At 52.2% G+C, this 19,360-nt stretch overlaps 1 protein-coding gene across 1 annotated transcript in view; it reads right to left on the bottom strand.

Annotated features, from left to right (window-relative positions):
• Positions 1-1,648: 1,648 nt before the first annotated feature.
• Positions 1,649-19,360, bottom strand: part of WDR20 (WD repeat domain 20) — a 53,175-nt gene continuing 35,463 nt past the window's right edge. The window contains 4 exon segments of the mRNA XM_060181155.1: positions 1,649-3,578; positions 8,123-8,166; positions 8,169-8,211; positions 10,806-10,988. Of these exon segments, the coding sequence (XP_060037138.1) occupies positions 2,292-3,578; positions 8,123-8,166; positions 8,169-8,211; positions 10,806-10,988 (1,557 nt within the window). The 3' untranslated portion in view covers positions 1,649-2,291.

Below are 19,360 nucleotides of genomic sequence, written 5' to 3'. Positions count from 1 at the left end.
TGGCCCCACCCTTCTGGGACATACACAGTGGCAGAGGCGATCTGGAAGCTTGGCCTCCTCTTGCCAATAGCTGTTTACAAACTATATTCTTGCTCTCGACAGTGTCTCAGCAGCAGAGCTGAAAGCTTTCAGTGAGGAAGCTCAAAGTCTGGGGGACACCACGAAATCCCCCCGGGTGTGTCGGTGGCCTCAGCGGAAGCAGCGCGGCACCGTGCCTTATGCATTGCGGCGACCAGGCCCGGGGCTGTGGCACCTCGCCCAGAGCCAGACCCAGGGAGGAGGGGCCCGCCCGCCTCTCCAGGCCCTCTTCAGCTGCTGGCACCTTTAGTCCTGGTCTTGGAGAACACCTGGCATTCTGTCCTGACTGCAGGAGAAGGGCTCTGCTGGCTGTCAAAGAAAGGGGGCAGGTGTCAGAGGGCAGGGCCACGGGGCAGCATGGTGCTGCAGGCTCCGGGGGGCCAGCCCCGGCCACCCAGCACTGGGATGGGCAGAGCTCCGGATGGCAGGGGGCCCATGCTCCCCAGCAGAACATAGAGAAGTGACACGGCAGCCGATCTGGAAGCTTGTGGCCAGGAGGCAGTAACCCCCTCTGCGGCCTCTCCCGCCCCACCCCACCAGCACGGCCCTGGGGGACACCCTCAGAGCACCTGCGCCAGCCCCGGGGACCTCCAGAGGGCAGAAAGTGGCACTCGGACAGGAAGGTTACAGGAGCTTCCCTGCAAGGGGCACTTACCTGGGACGGGACTGGCCAAGCCAAACCAAAGTCCTGAATTTTGAAACTGCAAACCCAGTGACTCGGAAGCATTTAGAGCAAATGTCTCTGCCCGTCGAGTAGATGCGTGAGCCCACCCCCTGGGTGCTGGCTACCACGCCTGAGGGGGACTGCCCGCCGCACCTCTGGGGCTGTGCCTGCTGCCTTCACCAACCCACGTCAGGGACAAAGGGTGCATGGGACATGGCCTTTCCCTCGACTGTCAGCACAAGTGTGTGTGTGGGGGTATGCGTGGGGCTGGCGTGGCTCTGCTGAGGCTGCACCCCACCGCCACCACCTCCTCAGACCAGTACAAGTGAGTGTCACCTCTCTAGTCAGCAAAGAGAAAAGCCCACCAAGGGGCCAAAATAAGTTAAATCATTTTACCTTAGCCTAAAATAAGGGGCTCAAAGAGCCACCGCACCCACTGTGGAAACTGGCTTTTGGAGAGAAACTCCTCACACCGCACGGGGAGCAGGCGGCCTCCTGGACCCGGCTGGCGGTCCCTGAGCACAGAGCCCGAGTACCGGGCCTGGAATCGTGACCACCGCCTGCTCCCAAGAAAAGGGGGCCCTGTCCTCCCTCTGCTGGAGAACCAAGCCCAGACAAGTGCGGCGCCAGGCACACTCCAGACCCTGGACGTGTCGGTCTTTACAGAGCAGCTGAGGAGACTGTCCACGGCCCACAGCCAAGCGCCTCTCTGACACAAAAACAACAAAAATATTTTCCCTTGGGGAAAAAACATAAGCAAAAGTGCATCCGACACGAAGAGACCTCGGCTTATGTGGCAAGAGGCACTTGTGACAGCGGGGGCGTCCTCGGCCTGCGGGTCCCTGGCCAGGCTGAGTGACACGGAGTTTATTGAGTGCACAGAATGTCAATCAAAGTGCTACAAACTGCTTCTTTGAAAAAAGATGTTTATTAAACAATTTTAATTGTCATAAAATGACTAAAATGGGCTTTAAAAATTAAGGCTCGTCTCTTTCTGTGGATTGCCAGAACAATGTAAAAATAATATCAATCAACCCTGCTGAACGCTTTTGTTCCTAAAGTTAAATCTCATAGATTCCTAAACGTTTTACGGTTAAGATAAAAAACTGGACTATAAATGACAATCAATGGCTATCCGTGTTGATGCACGCTCTGATCAGGTGGACGGTGTTCTAATTGAGTAGTTAGGCAAAAATATTCCAGTTAAAGCAGAAATTTTAATTTTAGCGTTTGAAAGTCATCCTCCCCCCCCACTGCCATGATTCCCCTAGGACTGGAGTATCTAGTACAGGAGCGCTGACTCGGGACTTGATATACTCCCAGGAGGGCGACTGACCTGGCTGGCAATTAGTTTGATTCTATTTTTTAAACGTTCTAAGGTGAATTAGCAAATGATTTAGAATTACACGGCATGCAGTATCCAAAATTATGGCTCTGATGCATTTAGATTTACATTAAGAATAAGAAGTGTCGTTCACATTCATCATACTCCCCACCCCGCCCGCAGAAGGAAACCGCTACCTACTCAAGTTCCAGGTCTGGCTCAGCATTAAGGATTAAAACTTACCACTTTACCAGGCCTTCCCCATGTGCAAATAAATCCCTCCTGACAAGCAGTGACTATACAGTCTTCAAGGAAAATTAACACAGTCAGCCTTTCGTGTGCTATCTTTTTACAGATCAGCGGCTCTAACAAGGGGACGTCTTCCATGCGCGGGCACAGGGGCGTCCCCAGAGTCTTCGCAGGGTCCGTTTTGGTTTTTGCGACCAGGTTCAGTTTGTCGCTGCTCTTGCTAGAGATGTGTCCCATGCTGTGGTTTCGCTTGTGATCTTTCTCGTGGTGCCTGTCCTTGCGGTCGTGGAGGGAGAGAGTGGCAAACTTGCTGACCCCCGCTGCGACGGCCCCGTCGGCGATGCTGCCCTTGCTGCCGGCGGTGGAGACGGCAGAATGCGGGAGGCTGTTGGAACGCGGCAGGGGCGGGGGTGCCGAGTGGCCGGGGGTCGCGACGCTGTTGCCAGCGCTGCCGCCGCCGCCGGCGGGGGGGCTCGTGGCGTTCATGACGTTGGTGTGTGTCCGAGCTCTGGAGAGGGGCTGGTGAGGGAAGAGGATGTCTTCGGTGAGGTCCCATAAGCACAGCTGCGTGTCCTGGCCCACGGAGCCGAAGCGGTACGTGACGCTCACGGGCCGGCTCTCGGTGGAGTTCCGTTTGGAGAGCCTCGACTGCGTGCTGTTGGCCCGGTCTCGGCCGAAGTGGAGCAGGTCCTGCAGGTCCTCGTCGCTGCCGCTGAACTCCATGGGGTCCCCCTCCTCCACGCTCGTGGTGTAGGGGTCAAACGCCACCACGCTGACCCACGATTTGTGCCCGTGGCCCCTGGCGATGACCCGGCAGTCTAGAAAAGACCACACGGTCACCAGGTCGTCCTCCCCGCCGGTCACGATGTACTTGCCGTCCGGGCTCCAGCACACGCACAGCAAGCCGCCAAAGTAGCTTTTCATGGTGCCGTGCAGCTCCACCGAGTCAAAGTTGAACACCCGCAGGAAGCCGTCCTGGCTCACACACGCCAAGAACTTGCCATCTGGGGAGAAAGCAAACTCGTTGAGGGCCCCCTCGCCCACCGTCCACTTGAGGAGAGGGTTCCTCGTGGATTTACTCTTGCAAGTGTGCACGGCAAAGCTCTCTCCCTGCTTCAGGAGCTGGTAGTGGGGGGCCGTGGTGCCACAAGCGTGCTCCACATTATACAAGTACATGTTCCCACTCGCGTGGGCTACTAGGAAAAGGCTTTCCGAACCGGGAACCCATCTGACACAGGTTACTCGCGACTTGTCTATTAGTCTCTGTGAAGACAAAGGAGAACACGTTATCACAACGGAGAAGCTTTCAACTTCGTCTGCTTTCCAGCACTCGGGCTCGCCTGCTCCTCGGGGAGATGCCAGGAGCCCGCCCAGGCCCCTCCACCTCCTGCTCTGGTCCTCACACACAGGCCGGTCACTGGACAAACATGTGGTGAGCGCCTACTGGGTGCCAGGCGCTGGGCCACACCACTCAGAGGGATGGACGGCGGCCCTGGTCCTGGTCCTCTCATGCTCAGAGTGTCTGGTACCCAGCTCCCTCTCCCTGGGGCCCCCAAGAAAACCCTCCAGGCCTCTCAGCCAGGAGAGCTATGCATGCCACCGGGCGTCTGCCCTCTCGTCGGCGGGTGTCAAGAGCACAGGCTCCTAGCCTGCTCTGGCTGCGCCGAGGAGGGGGCACAGCAGCGGCCCGCCAGCCGCACAGACTCTCCTGGCTGCACCTTGGCCCCAGATTCCTGAAAGTTCCTCCCTCCAATCACTGGTCTGTGTGTCTCTTTAGTTAAGGAGGGCTTAGAGAAACAGGTGATTAACTCAGAAGGCTATGCCTGGGCATCACTACTCTGTGATAAGTTTGGGTCTGCTGGCTCAGGCAGCTAAAGGGGGTAGGCAGGAGGGCGCCCAGGGAAGAAAGCTGCACAGAGGAGGGCCCCGCAGAGGCAGGGGCAGGGGCAGGGGCAGGGGCAGGGGCAGGGGCGCGCACACGCCCTGGAGAAACAACAGAGCTGCGCCCACAGTGGGATCGTCTGCGGCACAGACAAGCGTGAAGAGCAGGGCCGTCCCACGGCTCTCAGCTGCCCGCCGGCCTCACTCAGACCCGGGCCAGGGCAGGGGTGACCCTAGCGCTGCCTCGTGAGGTCTTTACAATCAAGAGGCAAACGGCTGAAACACATTCGCCATAAGCATGAACAGTGCACCCCGGCTTCTGCACTGTAAGTGGAGGGAGGGACGGAGGGAAGGAGGGAGCAGGACAGGTGCTGGGTGGGGAGCACTGGGAAGGACAAGCCCCACTCCAGGCGGGGCCGCTGGGCTCCTTAAAGAGCACCCAATTCCAGAATGCTCCAAGGCCGATTTTTATAATCACTTTCCCAAAAAAGACAACCAAAAGCGGAAGCCTTGCTGCCCAAACCGGAAGAGTAGTCTGGAAGTGAGCTCCCAGCTTCTCCCCAGACTCGCCCGGCCCGGGACCCCACACTCCCCATTCTGGAGGACAAAGAAACTCGCTCTTCCACCTCAGACCCACTGGAAACAAACACCAAAGTGCCTTCCCCGATGGCACCGACAGACAGGGCTGACTGCTCTAAGCCAGGAGAAGCAAAAGTACAACGCCGCCAACGTCATCAATTTTACTGACTTTCTCAAGCCCTGTGTTCCCTTCTCCTCTCAGTTGTCACTATGACAAAAGGGAAGAAATGGGTGTGAGGGAAAGTGGGAATACATTTTACAATGCAGATATTAATTCATAACAGAAATATTAAAAGCTACATCAACACCTTCGAAGGGAGCTGCCCCCCCCCCCCGCAAAATGCTAGCACAGAGTACACAAAGCCTTGAAAAACAAGGCGGACATCACTTTTTTTTAAAAAAATTTTGTTTTATTTATTCCCTTTTTGTTGCCCTTATTTTTATTGTTGCACTTATTATTGTCTGTCTTCGTTGTTGGGTAGGACAGACAGAAATAGAGGAGGGGAAGATAGAGAGGGGGAGAGAAAGATAGACACCTATAGACCTGCTTCACCGCCTGTGAAGCGACTCCCCTGCAGGTGGGGAGCCGGGGGCTCGAACCGGGCTCCTTACACCGGTTCTTGCGCTTAACCTGCTACGCTACCGCCCAACTCCCCGGACATCACTTTTATCAGTCTCAGAATTTTAAGGAGCAGATAATTTTGTTCCTTTGGGTTATTAAAAAAAAAAAGCAGCATCAGCAATAACAGCAATACTACCAAAATGAACAGAATCACCGTTATAGAAGCAGACAGAACAGGGTCTCCTGCGATTAGACCACCATGGAGGAGGAGACCCACCCAGAGTGGCCCGGGACCTGTGAGAGGAGAGTCAGAGCAGAGGACCTCTTTACACATCTGTGGTCAAGGAGCCGGGATGACAAGTTTTTAAAGCTCACTTCTTAATCTACAATCAAGACACTCTTGGAAGTCACGATAAGTTACTGTTCTATACACACCATCCTGAAGTGTTGAGGATCTTTACAGAATGGACAAGGCTGTACTTATCCTGTGGAAATGGTTGCCACTGGACTCCTCCTGGCCCCTGGGGCGCTTCACCTGAGGGACACGCTGAGAGGCTCATCCGTGGGCGTAAGGGCAGGTGTCATGGTCTGAGAGGTTACAGGATAGACCAAGGTGAGCAGAGTGAGCAGAGGCCCACTAGGCAGCTTCCAGGGCACGGTCTGCCCAGAATGCCACACACAGAAGCCCCACATCTCCCTTAAAGGTGAGAGCGGCCAGGCTGGTAGCTCAGCAGGTGGCGTGCAGGATTTTTCATAAACAAATGTTAAAAAGAAAAAGATGGCAGCATGTGTAGACTCGGCACCTGAGGCCACCCTTCCTAAGGGCGGCTATGTGGCCTGGCTACAGAGAGTGAACCATGACTGGGACGGCCCGAGAGCAGGGCGTAGGCCCTCCTCAGTGACCGCACTGACCCAAGTGTGGTCAGACCAGGGGCCAGGCTCGGAGGTGAAAGCTGCTGGCATTTCTAGCAGAGGTGTGAGTCCTCAGTGAGAACGTTACCGAGACAAGTTCACAGTGAGCACTGGGATCACAGGTGACGCCATGAGTCTCAATGCCCCAGTTTTTCTATAAACAAACATTTCACATTTTTAACTAATGGGGGGGAAAAATCACCTTTTAAGATATACCTGATTCCCAGATAGAAATTTTCATCTAGGGAGTCGGGCAGTAGCGCAGTGGGTTAAGCGCTCGTGGCGTGAAGCACAAGGGCCAGTGTAAGGATCCCGGTTCGAGCCCCCGGCTCCCCACCTGCAGAGGAGTCGCTTCACAGGCGGTGAAGCAGGTCTGCAGGTGTCTGTCTTTCTCTCCCCCTCTCTGTCTTCTCCTCCTCTCTCCATTTCTCTCTGTCCTATCCAACAATGATGACATCAGTAACAATAACCACAATAACAATAAAGCAAAACAAGAGCGACAAAAGGGAAAATAAATAAGTATTAAAAATTTAAAATAAAAAGAAATTTTCATCTATCTTTAATCTCAGGCAGAGTTCTGGAGATTCCAACTTCCCTCCCTCCCACCATCCATCCATCCATCCATCCATCCATCCATCCATCCAGTCAAGCATCTACCCCGTCTCGTGCGCTGTCTCCTCTAGAAAGGAACAGAGGTCAGAGTCCTCAGTGCGGCCCGTGTGTGATGGCGGGTGAGAGCAGACACACAGACAAGCAAGTCTACTCTTCACCTCTCCTAGCTTCTTGTCCTGGAAACTCACTTCTGTTTCTCCTTCAGAACTGCTAGGGCCTCGACTCCCAACCTCCAGGTAAGGGCCCTCAGGGTCTGCCCCCCACCCCCGGAGGCCACCCAGCATATCCCAAGCCTGGCTCACGCTTGTCGGCCAGGTAGGCCCTGCCCTTTCCTGCTTCCCAGCAGCCTCTGAAGGACAGGCAAGGTCAGACATGTGGCCACATGCAGAAAGCGGCAGAGCTGGGGTCTGAAGCCCAGGCATTTGGCTCAAGGGTCTCTGGGCTCAGCCGCTGGGTGGGGATCTGAATCTCAGTGCCCCTGGGAGGTGAGGTGATGAGTGGCCTACCGTGCCATCAGAGGTCAGCTCGAGGCACTCCGCACACGTTCCACCTAATCTCCGGTATGAATACTTTTTCTATGTCAACAAGTGTGACCTTCAGTTCCGAGTGCTAAGTCCACGTCCTCACTGCCTCTACAGGCTTCTTAAAATGAAGCTCAGCCTGCACTCCATCTGTGCACTGCTCCCCACAGAACCAGGATGTCACTCTGAGAAACGGCCAGGCCTGACTGCCTCCTGCTCTCTCTACAGAATCCCACCACTGGGAGAAGCGGCAGCCACCCGGGGCCACTCCGTGATGCCCTGCCCTCACTTCATCCTCGCTCTCCACTCTGTCCTCTCAGCCCCAGTTCCTCCTATACCTGGGCCGTCGCTGTCCCTTCTGAGAAAGGCTCTATCTCCAGGGCCCTACCTGCTCGGCCTCCACCTCACTCCAAGTTCAGCTTAGAGCCCACGACTTCCTCCACAAGCCTGTCTCGCGACGTATTTAAAGCAGATCCCATGCTGCTCCTCCCTCTCAGGCACACTGCCTGCTCTCACACAAGCCAGCATTTGCTCTGGGTGTGTGTGTGTGTGTGTGTGTGTGTGTGTGTGTGTGTGTGTGTGTGTCTGTGTGTGTCTGTGTGTGTGTGTGTCTGTCAGGGTGACGGCAGGCGGCCTTTAGCTGCCACTGCAGACCCACTACTGGGCGCAGGTCAGCAGGCAAGGTGTGTGGAATGAATGGAAACACGGCCACAGAGCTAGTCCAAGCCCTCAGCTCTCACCTGGACAGTGACTAGAGCCTCCTCACTGGTCTTGCTACCTTCCTTCTCTCTTCATTGCAATCCACCTTCCACAAGTGCTGACAAGAGTTCTAAAAAAACACATTTGATCCTGTCACTCCCTTGGCTGAAAGTCCCAAGGTTCCCCACAGCCTCTGGCGTCAGGTACCGATGTCTCACGGAGGTGCAGGTCCGAAAGGCTTTCACTACTGGGGCCCACGGGACCTGACCAGCTCTGATGCCAGCCGCTCTGAGGCCCACGCCCTGTCACGCGATGCTCCTCTACAATCCGCGGTGTTTTCTCCAGTTCTGAAGGCCTTTCTCACCCTCCAATGGAACTTTCGAGACTCACGTCAAATAGCACCTTTGAGTTTGAGACAAGACTTCTCCACTGAACTGAACTGATGTTTTGTTTTGCATAACTGACACCCATCCCACGGGACACAGCTCATCTCGGCGCGGCGCACAGGCCCGGGCCCTAGCGGCCATCATCCTGACTGTCGGCCTTCAGGAGACAAGCAGGCGGGGCTCGCAGGAACCTGTGCAGCACATCCCTGACTCCACTTCTGCCGCCAGCTTGCTGCCTGGGCTGCACTTACCTTTCCTTTGACTGTTTCCCTGCCACAAACAGGAGGCAGCGGTTCATGCCCGAGGAGAACACAGGCGTGGGGTGACGGCCGCTTCAGTCCCTGGCAGACACGCCTCTGACCGCCCTGACTCTTACAGTCCTCACCAGGACCTGATGGGAGTGCTGTCTCTATGCAGCCAGAGAACTGCCCTACTGTGAAGGGTGATCAGTTTCAGCCTTGAGTTGCAAATGCCAAGCTGGCTTTATACCATGCACCGTCCCGGCATTTGAAACAATCATCTTCCAATAAAACAAAAGGTAAAAAACAGCATGAAATACTCCTGCTTAGGTCACTAAGAGTGGGGAGGCTCTATCCGCCCTCAAGTCCCTGTGGGGGTTCCTGGCTGAGGAGCCCATGTTCTCTCGGGCCCTCAACTCCACGGACCTGTGGTCTCCGGTTCCGCCCTCCGCCAGGACGGCTCACACCCTCCTTGTTCTCCAAGTGGCATTCTGAGCTGTGCCCAGCAGAGCAGCCTCTGATCCTGTTCACCAAGAGCCCTTTCCAGAGCTCCAACCCCCTTCTCTCAACACTTCCCCTACTTAAACCCAAACAAAACCCCACAATGAATGAATGCAAATTCGGTTTCTGTTAACACTGCAGAGAAAGCCAAATTTGAAGCCACATCTTATCCCCTTCCCACTTAAACAAACCAAAAAAACCAGAAAGTTACTCAGGAAGCACTTCCTCAGACGATATTAATAAACATCTAGGCAAGGGCAACAAAAGGGGGGAAAAAACACATCTAGGCAAAGGGAGTGACTTTCTGCTTAAATTATTAGTAGAACATTGAACTAAATTCATTTCCTCTACAGTTCATCAATCCAAAGAGTAAGTTTTATCTCCAGTGGCCCCAGGTGAAAGCAGCGAGGAGAGGCCTGGGTCAGAAGATGTCACGAGATCACTGGCCATGGCAAACAGAAGCACCCTGGCTAGAAACTGGGCCCGCAGGAGAAGGAGACGCTACAGCAACTGCGGCCCCGCCCTGCCCCAAGAGTCTGAACTACAATTTGCCAGTAACTTTCCCCCCAAACAAAATCATTCCCAGAGTCTCCAAGTTGCAGCTGTTTGTAGCTGGTGATGTGAAAGCCAGACAGTGGCACTGGCCTGCCCTCTCTCCCGAGAGACCCCTGATGCCCACCCAACCCAACCTCCATCATCTCAGGTTGAGCTCTCAAGAAGAGGTAGGAAGCAAGCCGATGTTTTCCATTTGCTAGGGAAGCCACACTGAGACAGAGGAGGAGGAGGAGGAGGAGGGGGAGGGGGAGGGGGAGGGGGAGGGGGAGGGGGAGGGGGAGGGGGAGGGGGAGGGGGAGGAGGAGTATCACATACATAAAGACAACACTTGGGGCTGGAAAATCGCTCCAGTAGCTTTACCAAAGAGAATCTATTTGGCGACTTCTACCCGCCATATTTCACAGTCCTGACATGTTCCTCAACAGACAACTCAGGTATCCCAGGCCACTTCCAGAATGTAACCTAAGATACCAGAAACCCCAGGACATATGACAACACTGGCCAAAGTCACATCATGTGATCTACTTTTAGGGGCCAGGATTTGTAACTATGTCAAAGGTGACTTTATAGCAAATATTCTTGAGCCCGAGAACTCCTTAGCCAAACACCTGTCGTACACACACGCACACAAGGCTTCAGCTACAAGTTGAAGCAACTTGAGGAAATGCCACCAAGTTCTTCAGTGTGTGTGAAGTTTTCTGGTCAAGTGAACAAAGTCTAGAGTTCTTTATGTTCTTACCAAAACCATAAATATCAGCTTATAGTCTTGTTCCTCTCTCCCTTACAAGACTCTGAAAGCACCTGCTATAGGTATCTGAGCACATTCCATTTAAAAAAAATGCACAAAACAACTACACCAAGGAAAAATAGACAAAAATCAACAAAGCAGTTCACCACATTTAAACTTGGGTAACACTAGGTATAGAAGCTGGATGGAAAAGGGGCTTGGCTTGAAGTGTAAAATAAGACCCACTACCCCTGTTAAGATTATATAAATGCTTAACGGGAATTTATCTTAACGGCTAAGACAGGGTTCTACTTACTTCCTCATTAAATAGTTTGCTAGTTTCTTTTTTGATTGGGTCTATAAGCTGGACTTGGCCTGCGGAAAAGCCCACTAGGAGAGAGACACTTTCTGCTGTGGCTGTGAGGTGGTTGAAGTCATGACAAGTAGGCTGTGTTCCTTTGTATATCCTTTTATCTATTGGTTTACTCAAGTCAGCAGCCTGGAGGAGAAAGAGAAAAACACACACGGTAAACAGCACATTGAGATGAGCAGTCCAAGTCACACTGTTTAAAGCCCGCTGTGCAGTTCCATCTTAACACAAGGGTATTTGAAAACTTCTCTCCATTTTTAGTGTTTTGTCAAAGTACGTCACATACCTTCACCAATCTGACATGGACAGACTATCTGTAACACGTTTAAAACCACGACTTTGACAACGTATTCTTCTTCAAACGTATTTCCTTCTGGACTTCAGGAGCAATCTGGAGATACTAAATTCAGTGCTTGCAAAACATATTCCGAGCATTTTCGAACAGAGCAACTTCAACTCATAAAAGACCAGCTTTCCAGTACATCTTACAGCGCCTAAGTGTCCTCGGCGAGTTTACCTGTAGCCCCGTGGTTCTCAGCAGCAGCAGCAGCACCTGGGAACTCAGAAATGCAAATTCTCAACCCCCAGCCCGGACCAGATAAGTGAGGGAGCACGGGGCCAGCCCAGCTAGCTGAGCTGCGGTGTGAAAGCCGCAGGGGGCGAGAAGCAGGGCCGCAGCCGGGCAGCGAGGGCAAGGCCTCCTCGCCCGACACAGTCCTTCTCCCACGTGAGCCGGCATGCGAGCCATCGTGTTCGCTAAGCGAGTCCACACTCAGGACTAAATCCCTTCCACACTCCTTCCAAAACAGACACGAGCCCCACGCTACAAATAAGAAGTCCAATCACTCAGCTAAGACCCTATGCCTACCTGAGAGTGGGCCCAAGTCTGCCAGATCACAGAACACACACCACACACAGCACACCCTGAAGTCAAAGGCAAACCACGCAAGTGGTTCCTCACTGGGGGTCAGCATGATTTTAAAGCAGGGTTCTTTTTTCAGGAGAAGTGTTCTGTGCTGATAAGAGGGAGGAAACCCCTCACCTGGCTCTCTGAAAGTCACAGGTGGAGGCACTTCACACTAAACACCCACTCTGGCCTGTCACCAATCCGGGGTCCATGGCATTTTCCTTCTGACCACCCTATGCGACACTGCGCTGCATAATCTAGCAATGTATTATATAAATGCTGGGCAGAAACGAGGACCTCAAAGCCAAGTGTCTCTGAGCAAACTCAAGTGGGACCTGAGTAGTCCCAGTAATTTTGGGACAAAGGACTGAAGACAGAAGCCTCGCAGACCCTTTGCCAGCCTCGCCTCAGCTAAACTGAGCCCGGTGAGCCTCGCTGCTCTCCCACCCTCGGGGGACTGTTTGGAAAAGGAACTGGACCGGCCAGGAGGTGCTGCACCTGTGTGAGCCCACATATTACCACGTGCAAGGATCTGGGTTTGAGCTGGGGGGCACTTCACGAGTGGTGAAGCAAGTCTACACAGGAAGAAGGGCCTGGCAGGGGGCAGAAAAAAAGCCGCTGCAACCCAGGTGTCCAACAGCAGGAGAGTGGCTGAGCAAGGTGTGGTCTGTATACACAGTGGAATACTACTCAGCTGTAAAAAATGGTGACTTCACCGTTTTCAGCCGATCTTGGATGGACCTTGAAAAAATCATGTTGAGTGAAATAAGTCAGAAACAGAAGGATGAATATGGGATGATCTCACTCTCAGGCCGAAGTTGAAAAACAAGATCAGAAGAGAAAGCACAAGTAGAACCTGAACTGGAATTGGCGTATTGCACCAAAGTAAAAGACTCTGGGGTGGGTGGGTGGGTGGGGAGAATACAGGTCCAAGAAGGCTGACAGAGGACCTGGTGGGGGTTGTATTGTTATATGGGAAACTGGGGAATGTTCTGCATGTGCAAAGTACTGTATTTACTGTCGAATGTAAAACATTAATTCCCCAATAAAGAAATAAAAAGAAGAAGAGGAAAGAAAGAAAAGGAGCCGCTGACACCCTGAGGCCAGCTAAACCGCTGACACCCTGAGGCCAGCTAAACCGCTGACAGGCCACTGAGAAGCAGCCCTGAGACTCACACACCAAGTGAATGGCAGCAAATCATCTCAGAGCAAGGGAGGAATCAGCCAGCGTAAAAAAAAAAAAAAAAAAAAAAAAAAAAAGCTAAGAATATAAAATATGTGGAGATAGCACTTGGTTATGCAAACAGACTCTCCTGCCTGAGGCCCCAGGTTCAATCCCCCACACCACCATAGGCCAGAGCTGAGCAGTGTTCTGGTAAAAAACCAAATGCAAAACACACAGAATACAATGCAACCAACAACCTAAGAGAAAAATCAAATTTGAACTGCAAGTAATTAATTACACTACTGTGAACCCTATCAGACCACAAAGGCTTTTTTTTTTTTTTTTGCTTAAGGGATTTTTCCACTAAAAGAACATACCTAAAATATAAAAATCAACTCAAAGGCAAGACAAAACTTAAAACACTCGAATATGGATTAAATGAGCTACAGAATATGTAATGTTCTCTCAAATGACCTATTTCTTCAAGTACCGCCACCAGCTTGGAGTTAAACTTCTGGAGCCTTTACAGGGTCTCCATTAATCCCAGTTCTCAGTACATTCACTGAGTATCGTTAACTCCCGAAAAGGTGTCACGTGAAGTCAGATCGCAGGCGCACATGTAAAAGCCAGTCAGTGCCAACTGAAAACTATTTGCTCTTGTCCTACAAACACTCCAAAGATGCCTTGTTTACTGACTGGCTTCCAACCTCCTTCCTTAAGGGCACTGTCAGAAAACCACGTAAGCGCCTGCAGCCCAAGTGAAGTCCAGAAGTTGAGAATAAACACTTAGCAACTTTTATTGCAATTTCTCAGTGATTTCCTACTGATGTTAATAGTACAAAATTACAATTTGCATTCCACAGTTTAATTCTTTCACCTTACGATCAGTCCACACAGCCATACAGACTCACTCACAAAAAGTGCTCCTCTGGCTGGTGGGGGCAGAAGAGCCGACATCTTCCCAAGGAACAACTCACCCCCCCCCCCCATGCTCTTTCGTCCTCACTGCCCAGGCACTGGTCACAAGAGGACAGCAGGAATCCGGCCAGGTGCTAAGCCACCTCCTCTGAGCAAGATGGCAAGATGGCCTGTGCCCTCTGCAGTCCATGCCCCGAGTGGAGAGGGGCCGCCAGTAGCGGGCACATCTGCTCCCCGAAGTCCCTGCCCTGTCACTCACTCTCCTCTCTCCTCTAGCTGACAAAGCTCCTTCCCTCTCACCCACCTCAGAGAAGGGAAGTCTGCCGCAGCGGAGGTCAGAGAAAGCACAAGACACGAGAGCCCAGAGGCAGCCGCCGCCATTGCTTCCACCCTGCCTGTGCCCCCTCCAGTCAGATGCTCCAGTGGCCTCCACCTGCCACCACATACATCTGAGTATGCGAAACGCCCCTCCCTCTGTCCTCCTTGCCCTGGCCACCCTCCGCAACACGACCCCCACTGCGGCTAGATTCACTCACCACTCCAGGCTCTAGGAAACTCTCCCCGACAGCTCGCTTCATCTCTCTCTCTTTTTCTTTCTTTCTTTTTTTTAAATACCTTTTTAATATATTTATTTATTCCTTTCTGTTGCCCGTGTTGTCTTATTGTTGTGGTTATCATTGTTGTTGCTATTGATGTCGTTGTTGGATAGGACAGAGAGAAATGGAGAGAGGAGGGGAAGTCACCGAGGGGGAGAGAAAGACAGACACCTGCAGACCTGCTTCACCGCCTGTGAAGCGACTCCCCTGCAGGTGGGGAGCCGGGGTTTTGAACCGGGATCCTTACGCCGGTCCTTGCGCTTTGCGCCACGTGCGCTTAACCCGCTGCGCTACCTACCGCCTGACTCCCTCTTTTTTCTTTTTCTTTTTTTTTTTTTTCCTACCAGAGCATTGATCGGCTGTCTTGTGGTAGTGTGGGGGCTTGAACCTGGGGCTTTGAAGCCTCAGGCATAAGAGTCTTTTTCGTAAGCTTTATGCTATCTACCCACCAACCTCCCACTCACTCGTCAAAGTCAGCTGAGGGCCCCAGCTGCATGCTAACCACTCCACCCACAGCCCCGGCTCGGTCCAGGCACCTCTTCCCTGGCTTTGTGACCTGTGACCTCAGCGGAAGGAGGTGCCTTCACCCCTAGTTAGGAGCCCCAGCCCCAGCGAGCCTCTTCCCAAGTACCATTCTTGGTGCTGGCTCTGTTACCTCGATTCTCAAGCACTTACTTTAGTATTTAATCACTGACATGATTTAGGGATTGCCCTATGATTACAGTAAAGTTAGTCATAATAAAATCACAATGAGAAATTCTTTACGGAGCAGAACTTCTTAAATAGGGGCTGTATTTTCAACTTTTTGGTGAAGCCTGAGTGGAGACAGGCTACAGACATTGGGGCTTTGCAAATCTTTGTTTTAAGTATCGCCAATTATTTCTACATGTTTTATTTGTTTATTGGAACAGAGACAGAGACATTGAGAGAAAGGGTAGAGAGGAAAAAGATACCTGTAAAGCATTCCCCTTAGAGGTGGGGACCTGGGGCTTGAACCCAGATCCTTAAACACTGTAACCTGTGCTCAACCAGGTGTACCACCACCTGATCTAAGAACTATCAATTATCTTAAGAATTTAGAGTAGCAACGCTTTCCTTAAAACCATCTTACCTAGCTCAAGAATCAGACCAGACTTGTTTATTCAACCCCAGCAGAGTAGCCAGAATGTCACATTGCTCGAGACCCAGTGAACACATCAATGGCCGCTGTGCTTTTTTGCACCTGCTCGGGGAATCAGTGCCTACAAACACATTGGTACCTCAGCACGCTCACTGGTCTCAACAGGAAGAGGGGGCAATTTAACGACGGTTTGCAGATGCCTACTGCAGGCCAGCATGATGGCTCACCTGCAGGGTACAGAGGAACCTAACTCAGGTTCAAACCTGGCCCCCTCCCCACTAGGGGAAGCTTCGATGTCGGTCTCCCCATCTCTGTCTGAAAAGGCAGCCCAGAGCAGCGAAGTCTGAGTAGCGACCACAGGTAAGTACCTAAGCCACTGAAATTCCCCCTAGGTGCAGCTACAGTACACCAGACTTGCAGGCCCGAGGCCAGCTCACCACCAGGAAAGCCTCGCAGGGCCTGGGCTGCAGGGGCCACAACCATCAGTGGAGCCGGGGACAGCTTGGGCCTCGTCACACCCAGCCCAGGCTCCAGGGGCATTAGAGAGGAGAGATTTGGGGAAATGCAGCTCACATTATGATACCGGGCAGCCTTGACAAGGGGCGGCCGGGGGTGGGGGGGAATGAGCTTTATCTCCCTAAATTTCTCCTTTCCCCTCCCCATCTACAGTTCACCTCAAGCCAGCCTCTCAGACTGCCAGAAGAGTCCTTTTACCGGTCAAGCACTTGACCAGATTTAAAGCTAACCCGCTCCCCAGGAAGTCACTTTGCTCCCAAGCCTGCACCCCCCCCCTCCTCATGCCCCTTCTCCTGAGCCCCGAGCCTGCTGCTTCAGCCTGTCACCACCCCCTACCCTCAAGCCCCCAGCTAAAATGTCAACTTCACGTGTGAAATGCCTTCTGTAGCCCTCACCCAGCCTGGTGAGCATCTGGGAAGCAGACCTTCCACCCACTTCCGTGACCTCCCATCCATCCCACGCCCCACCAGACGGCTCCCTGGGCTCCCTCCCACTCTGAGCCTCCAGGGTGCTGCCAGCTGAACTCTGCAGCTGGCCGCCCACAGGCCTTCCCATTAGGGACCTTGTCATCCCGTCCCCCTCGCCCACTTAGCCCCAAGGCACTGTCCTTGCACTCCTGTGCTCTCAAACTTCTGCTTCCCTTCAGTCCTCCTCCCTCTGCCCCTCGCCCACTGCTCACCCGCCAGGTGTTGCTTCCTCCCGCTCTCACCTCCAGGCGGCTTTCTTTCACCCACCCTCCGTGGCCTGCCTACCACTTTGCGCAGCTTCCATCAGCCGTAAAGTCAACTGTATCCCGTGCACCGTGCGAGCCCAGCTCTGTTTAAGCAAGTCAGGAGTCACTGGCGCTGAGCGGCTTGTGGGGGAAGCTGGAGCAGCCCGGCGTGCTATTTGAGGGTCAGAGGGGAACTGACGCTCTAACTTTCAGAATCATCTCTCATTTATTTATTCATTTTCATTTCTACCACAGCACTCCTCAGCTCTGGCTTATGGTGGTGTGAGGGACTGAACCTGAGACCTTGGAGGCTCAGGCAGGAAAGCCTCTTTGCATAACCATTATGCTATCTCCCCCTCACCCCATGATCACCTCTCTAGACCTCATTCTGACTAGCAAAATAGGAGCCAAAACAGAGCACGGGCTGACCCCCAGGGTTATTGAGTACCCCCACTTGGGAAGAAATCTTAACTTGGATCCAGAGGTAGTGTGGAACTATACCTTGTAATCTTTTTCTTTTTAAATTTTTAAAAAACATTTACTTATTATTTATTCCTTTTTGTTGCCCATGTTGTTTTATTGTTGTAGTTATGATTGATGCGCTGTTGCTGGATTCTTTTTAAATTTCTTTTGTAATTTTATTTATTTATCTTCCTTTTTGTTGCCCTTGTTGTCTTTTTATTGTTGTTGTAGTTGATGTCGTCGTCGTTGGATAGGACAGAGAGAAATGGAGAGAGGAGGGGAAGACAGAGAGGTGGAGAGAAAGACAGACACCTGCAGACCTGCTTCACCGCCTGTGAAGCGACTCCCCTGCAGGTGGGGAGCCGGGGGCTCGAACCGGGATCCTCATGCCGGTCCTTGCGCTTAGCGCCACCTGCGCTTAACCCGCTGCGCTACCGCCCGGCTCCCTCTTTTAAATTTTTATTATATTTTTATTTATTCAATAGAGGCAGCCAGAAATCGAGAGGGGAGGGAGAGGTAGAGGGGGAGAGACAGAGAGTCACTTGCAGACCTGTTTCACTACTCGCAAAGCTTTCCCCCTGCAGGTGGGGACCGGGGTCTCGAACCTAGGTCCTTGTGCATTGTAACATGTATGCTCAACCAGGACTGGCCCCCTATACCTTGCAGTCTTATAACCCTGAAACAACTAACTAAAAAAATTAATCAATAAATGAATTCTTAGCTGCACCCCCCCCCCCCATAAACAAACCAACCTTGGGCCCAGAGTAACCACATGACAAAGGCTGTCCCACAGCTTTTCCGGGGGGGGGGGGGGGGACACACACGACTTTTTACCTAGTCAGGCTTGGAGTTCCGTGACTACCTGATGAGCCTGGTTGAAACCTGAGGGAACAATGAAGCCTTCCAAGTCATGGGTGTGAGGGAAAGGAGACTGGCCACTGAGAGCTGAGATATGTTCATTTTGTGAATACAATTCAGCATCCCACTGAGGCAAAGCTGTCTTCAACACAGTGGGGAATGCGGAACACCACGTGCAGGGGGGCCCCCCCGCTGCAGCACTCAGGGAACAAGCAGCTGGGGGCTTCACACAGACACAGACCCTCCAGTCCGGCTGCTGGGAACATGTGAGGGAGGCCAGGTCACGTGGGCGTGATCAGCAGCCGGCACAGACAATGGAACTGAAGAGATTTAAGGGGAAGACTAGTGGAAATCTCTCTCTTGCTTGCTGCTCTTGTTTCCTGGTCTCTCAGCCTCCTGCTTCTCCAGGCGTGCCCTTTTTTCTCCCAGAATCTGTGCATCTGGGAACATGATGGCTGGAGAATGAACTTATTGCCAGTAGTAACTCACGTCGTGTGCTAGCCACTTAGGGATTTAAGTCTTTCCTCCTTTGTCTTTTCCATTACAATGACTTTTAAAAACTAATCTGCCAATTTTATAAAAAAAAAAAAACAAAAAAAGAGCCCTTTTTATTTTATTTTACTTTACTGATTTTTAAATTTTTTACAATAACAGCCCACCTGCCTTGAAATAGAAACAAAACCAGGCGAATTCTCTAACTCTGTGAGCCATTCACGCAAGCCGTCCCCTCTCCTGGCTTCTTCAGTCAATAGGTACATCTAAAGCATCTGCACAGTTGGCACCAACAGGATTTAAAGTTTCTAAACTTTAACTTCAGTGTTTCAGTGTGGAGAGAAACTTGTCCTATGTGTATCCCCAACACCTGAAGGCCTGGCATGTTGGCGGTATCATTAGGTATCTATTGTAGAAACGAAACAACTCCAGAAACAGGAAAGGACAGTAATGACAGGAGCCAGAGAAGACCCACAACCTGACAGAATTTTGCTAACCAAAATACCTTGTTGGGTGCCCATCTGTGAAACCAACCAACCATCCTTAGCAAACAGCAGTAAGCCACCTGACAGTCTAGGAAATGCCTTCACATTCCAGTCTCTTGCCCATCGCTGCAAATCTGTGCAACAACTGTGAACATCACTCCCATTTTATAAACAGGGAGCCGGAGCAAGCCAGTCTGAATCCCGGCCCATGTGCCTCCTACTGCACCGTGCTGCTATGACAGGAAGCTGACAATATAACATCGGAGGTAG

Source organism: Erinaceus europaeus, chromosome 22 (assembly GCF_950295315.1).
Source record: "Erinaceus europaeus chromosome 22, mEriEur2.1, whole genome shotgun sequence".
NCBI classification, from domain to species: Eukaryota; Metazoa; Chordata; class Mammalia; order Eulipotyphla; family Erinaceidae; genus Erinaceus; species Erinaceus europaeus.
This window is presented reverse-complemented; position numbering and strand designations above follow the sequence as displayed.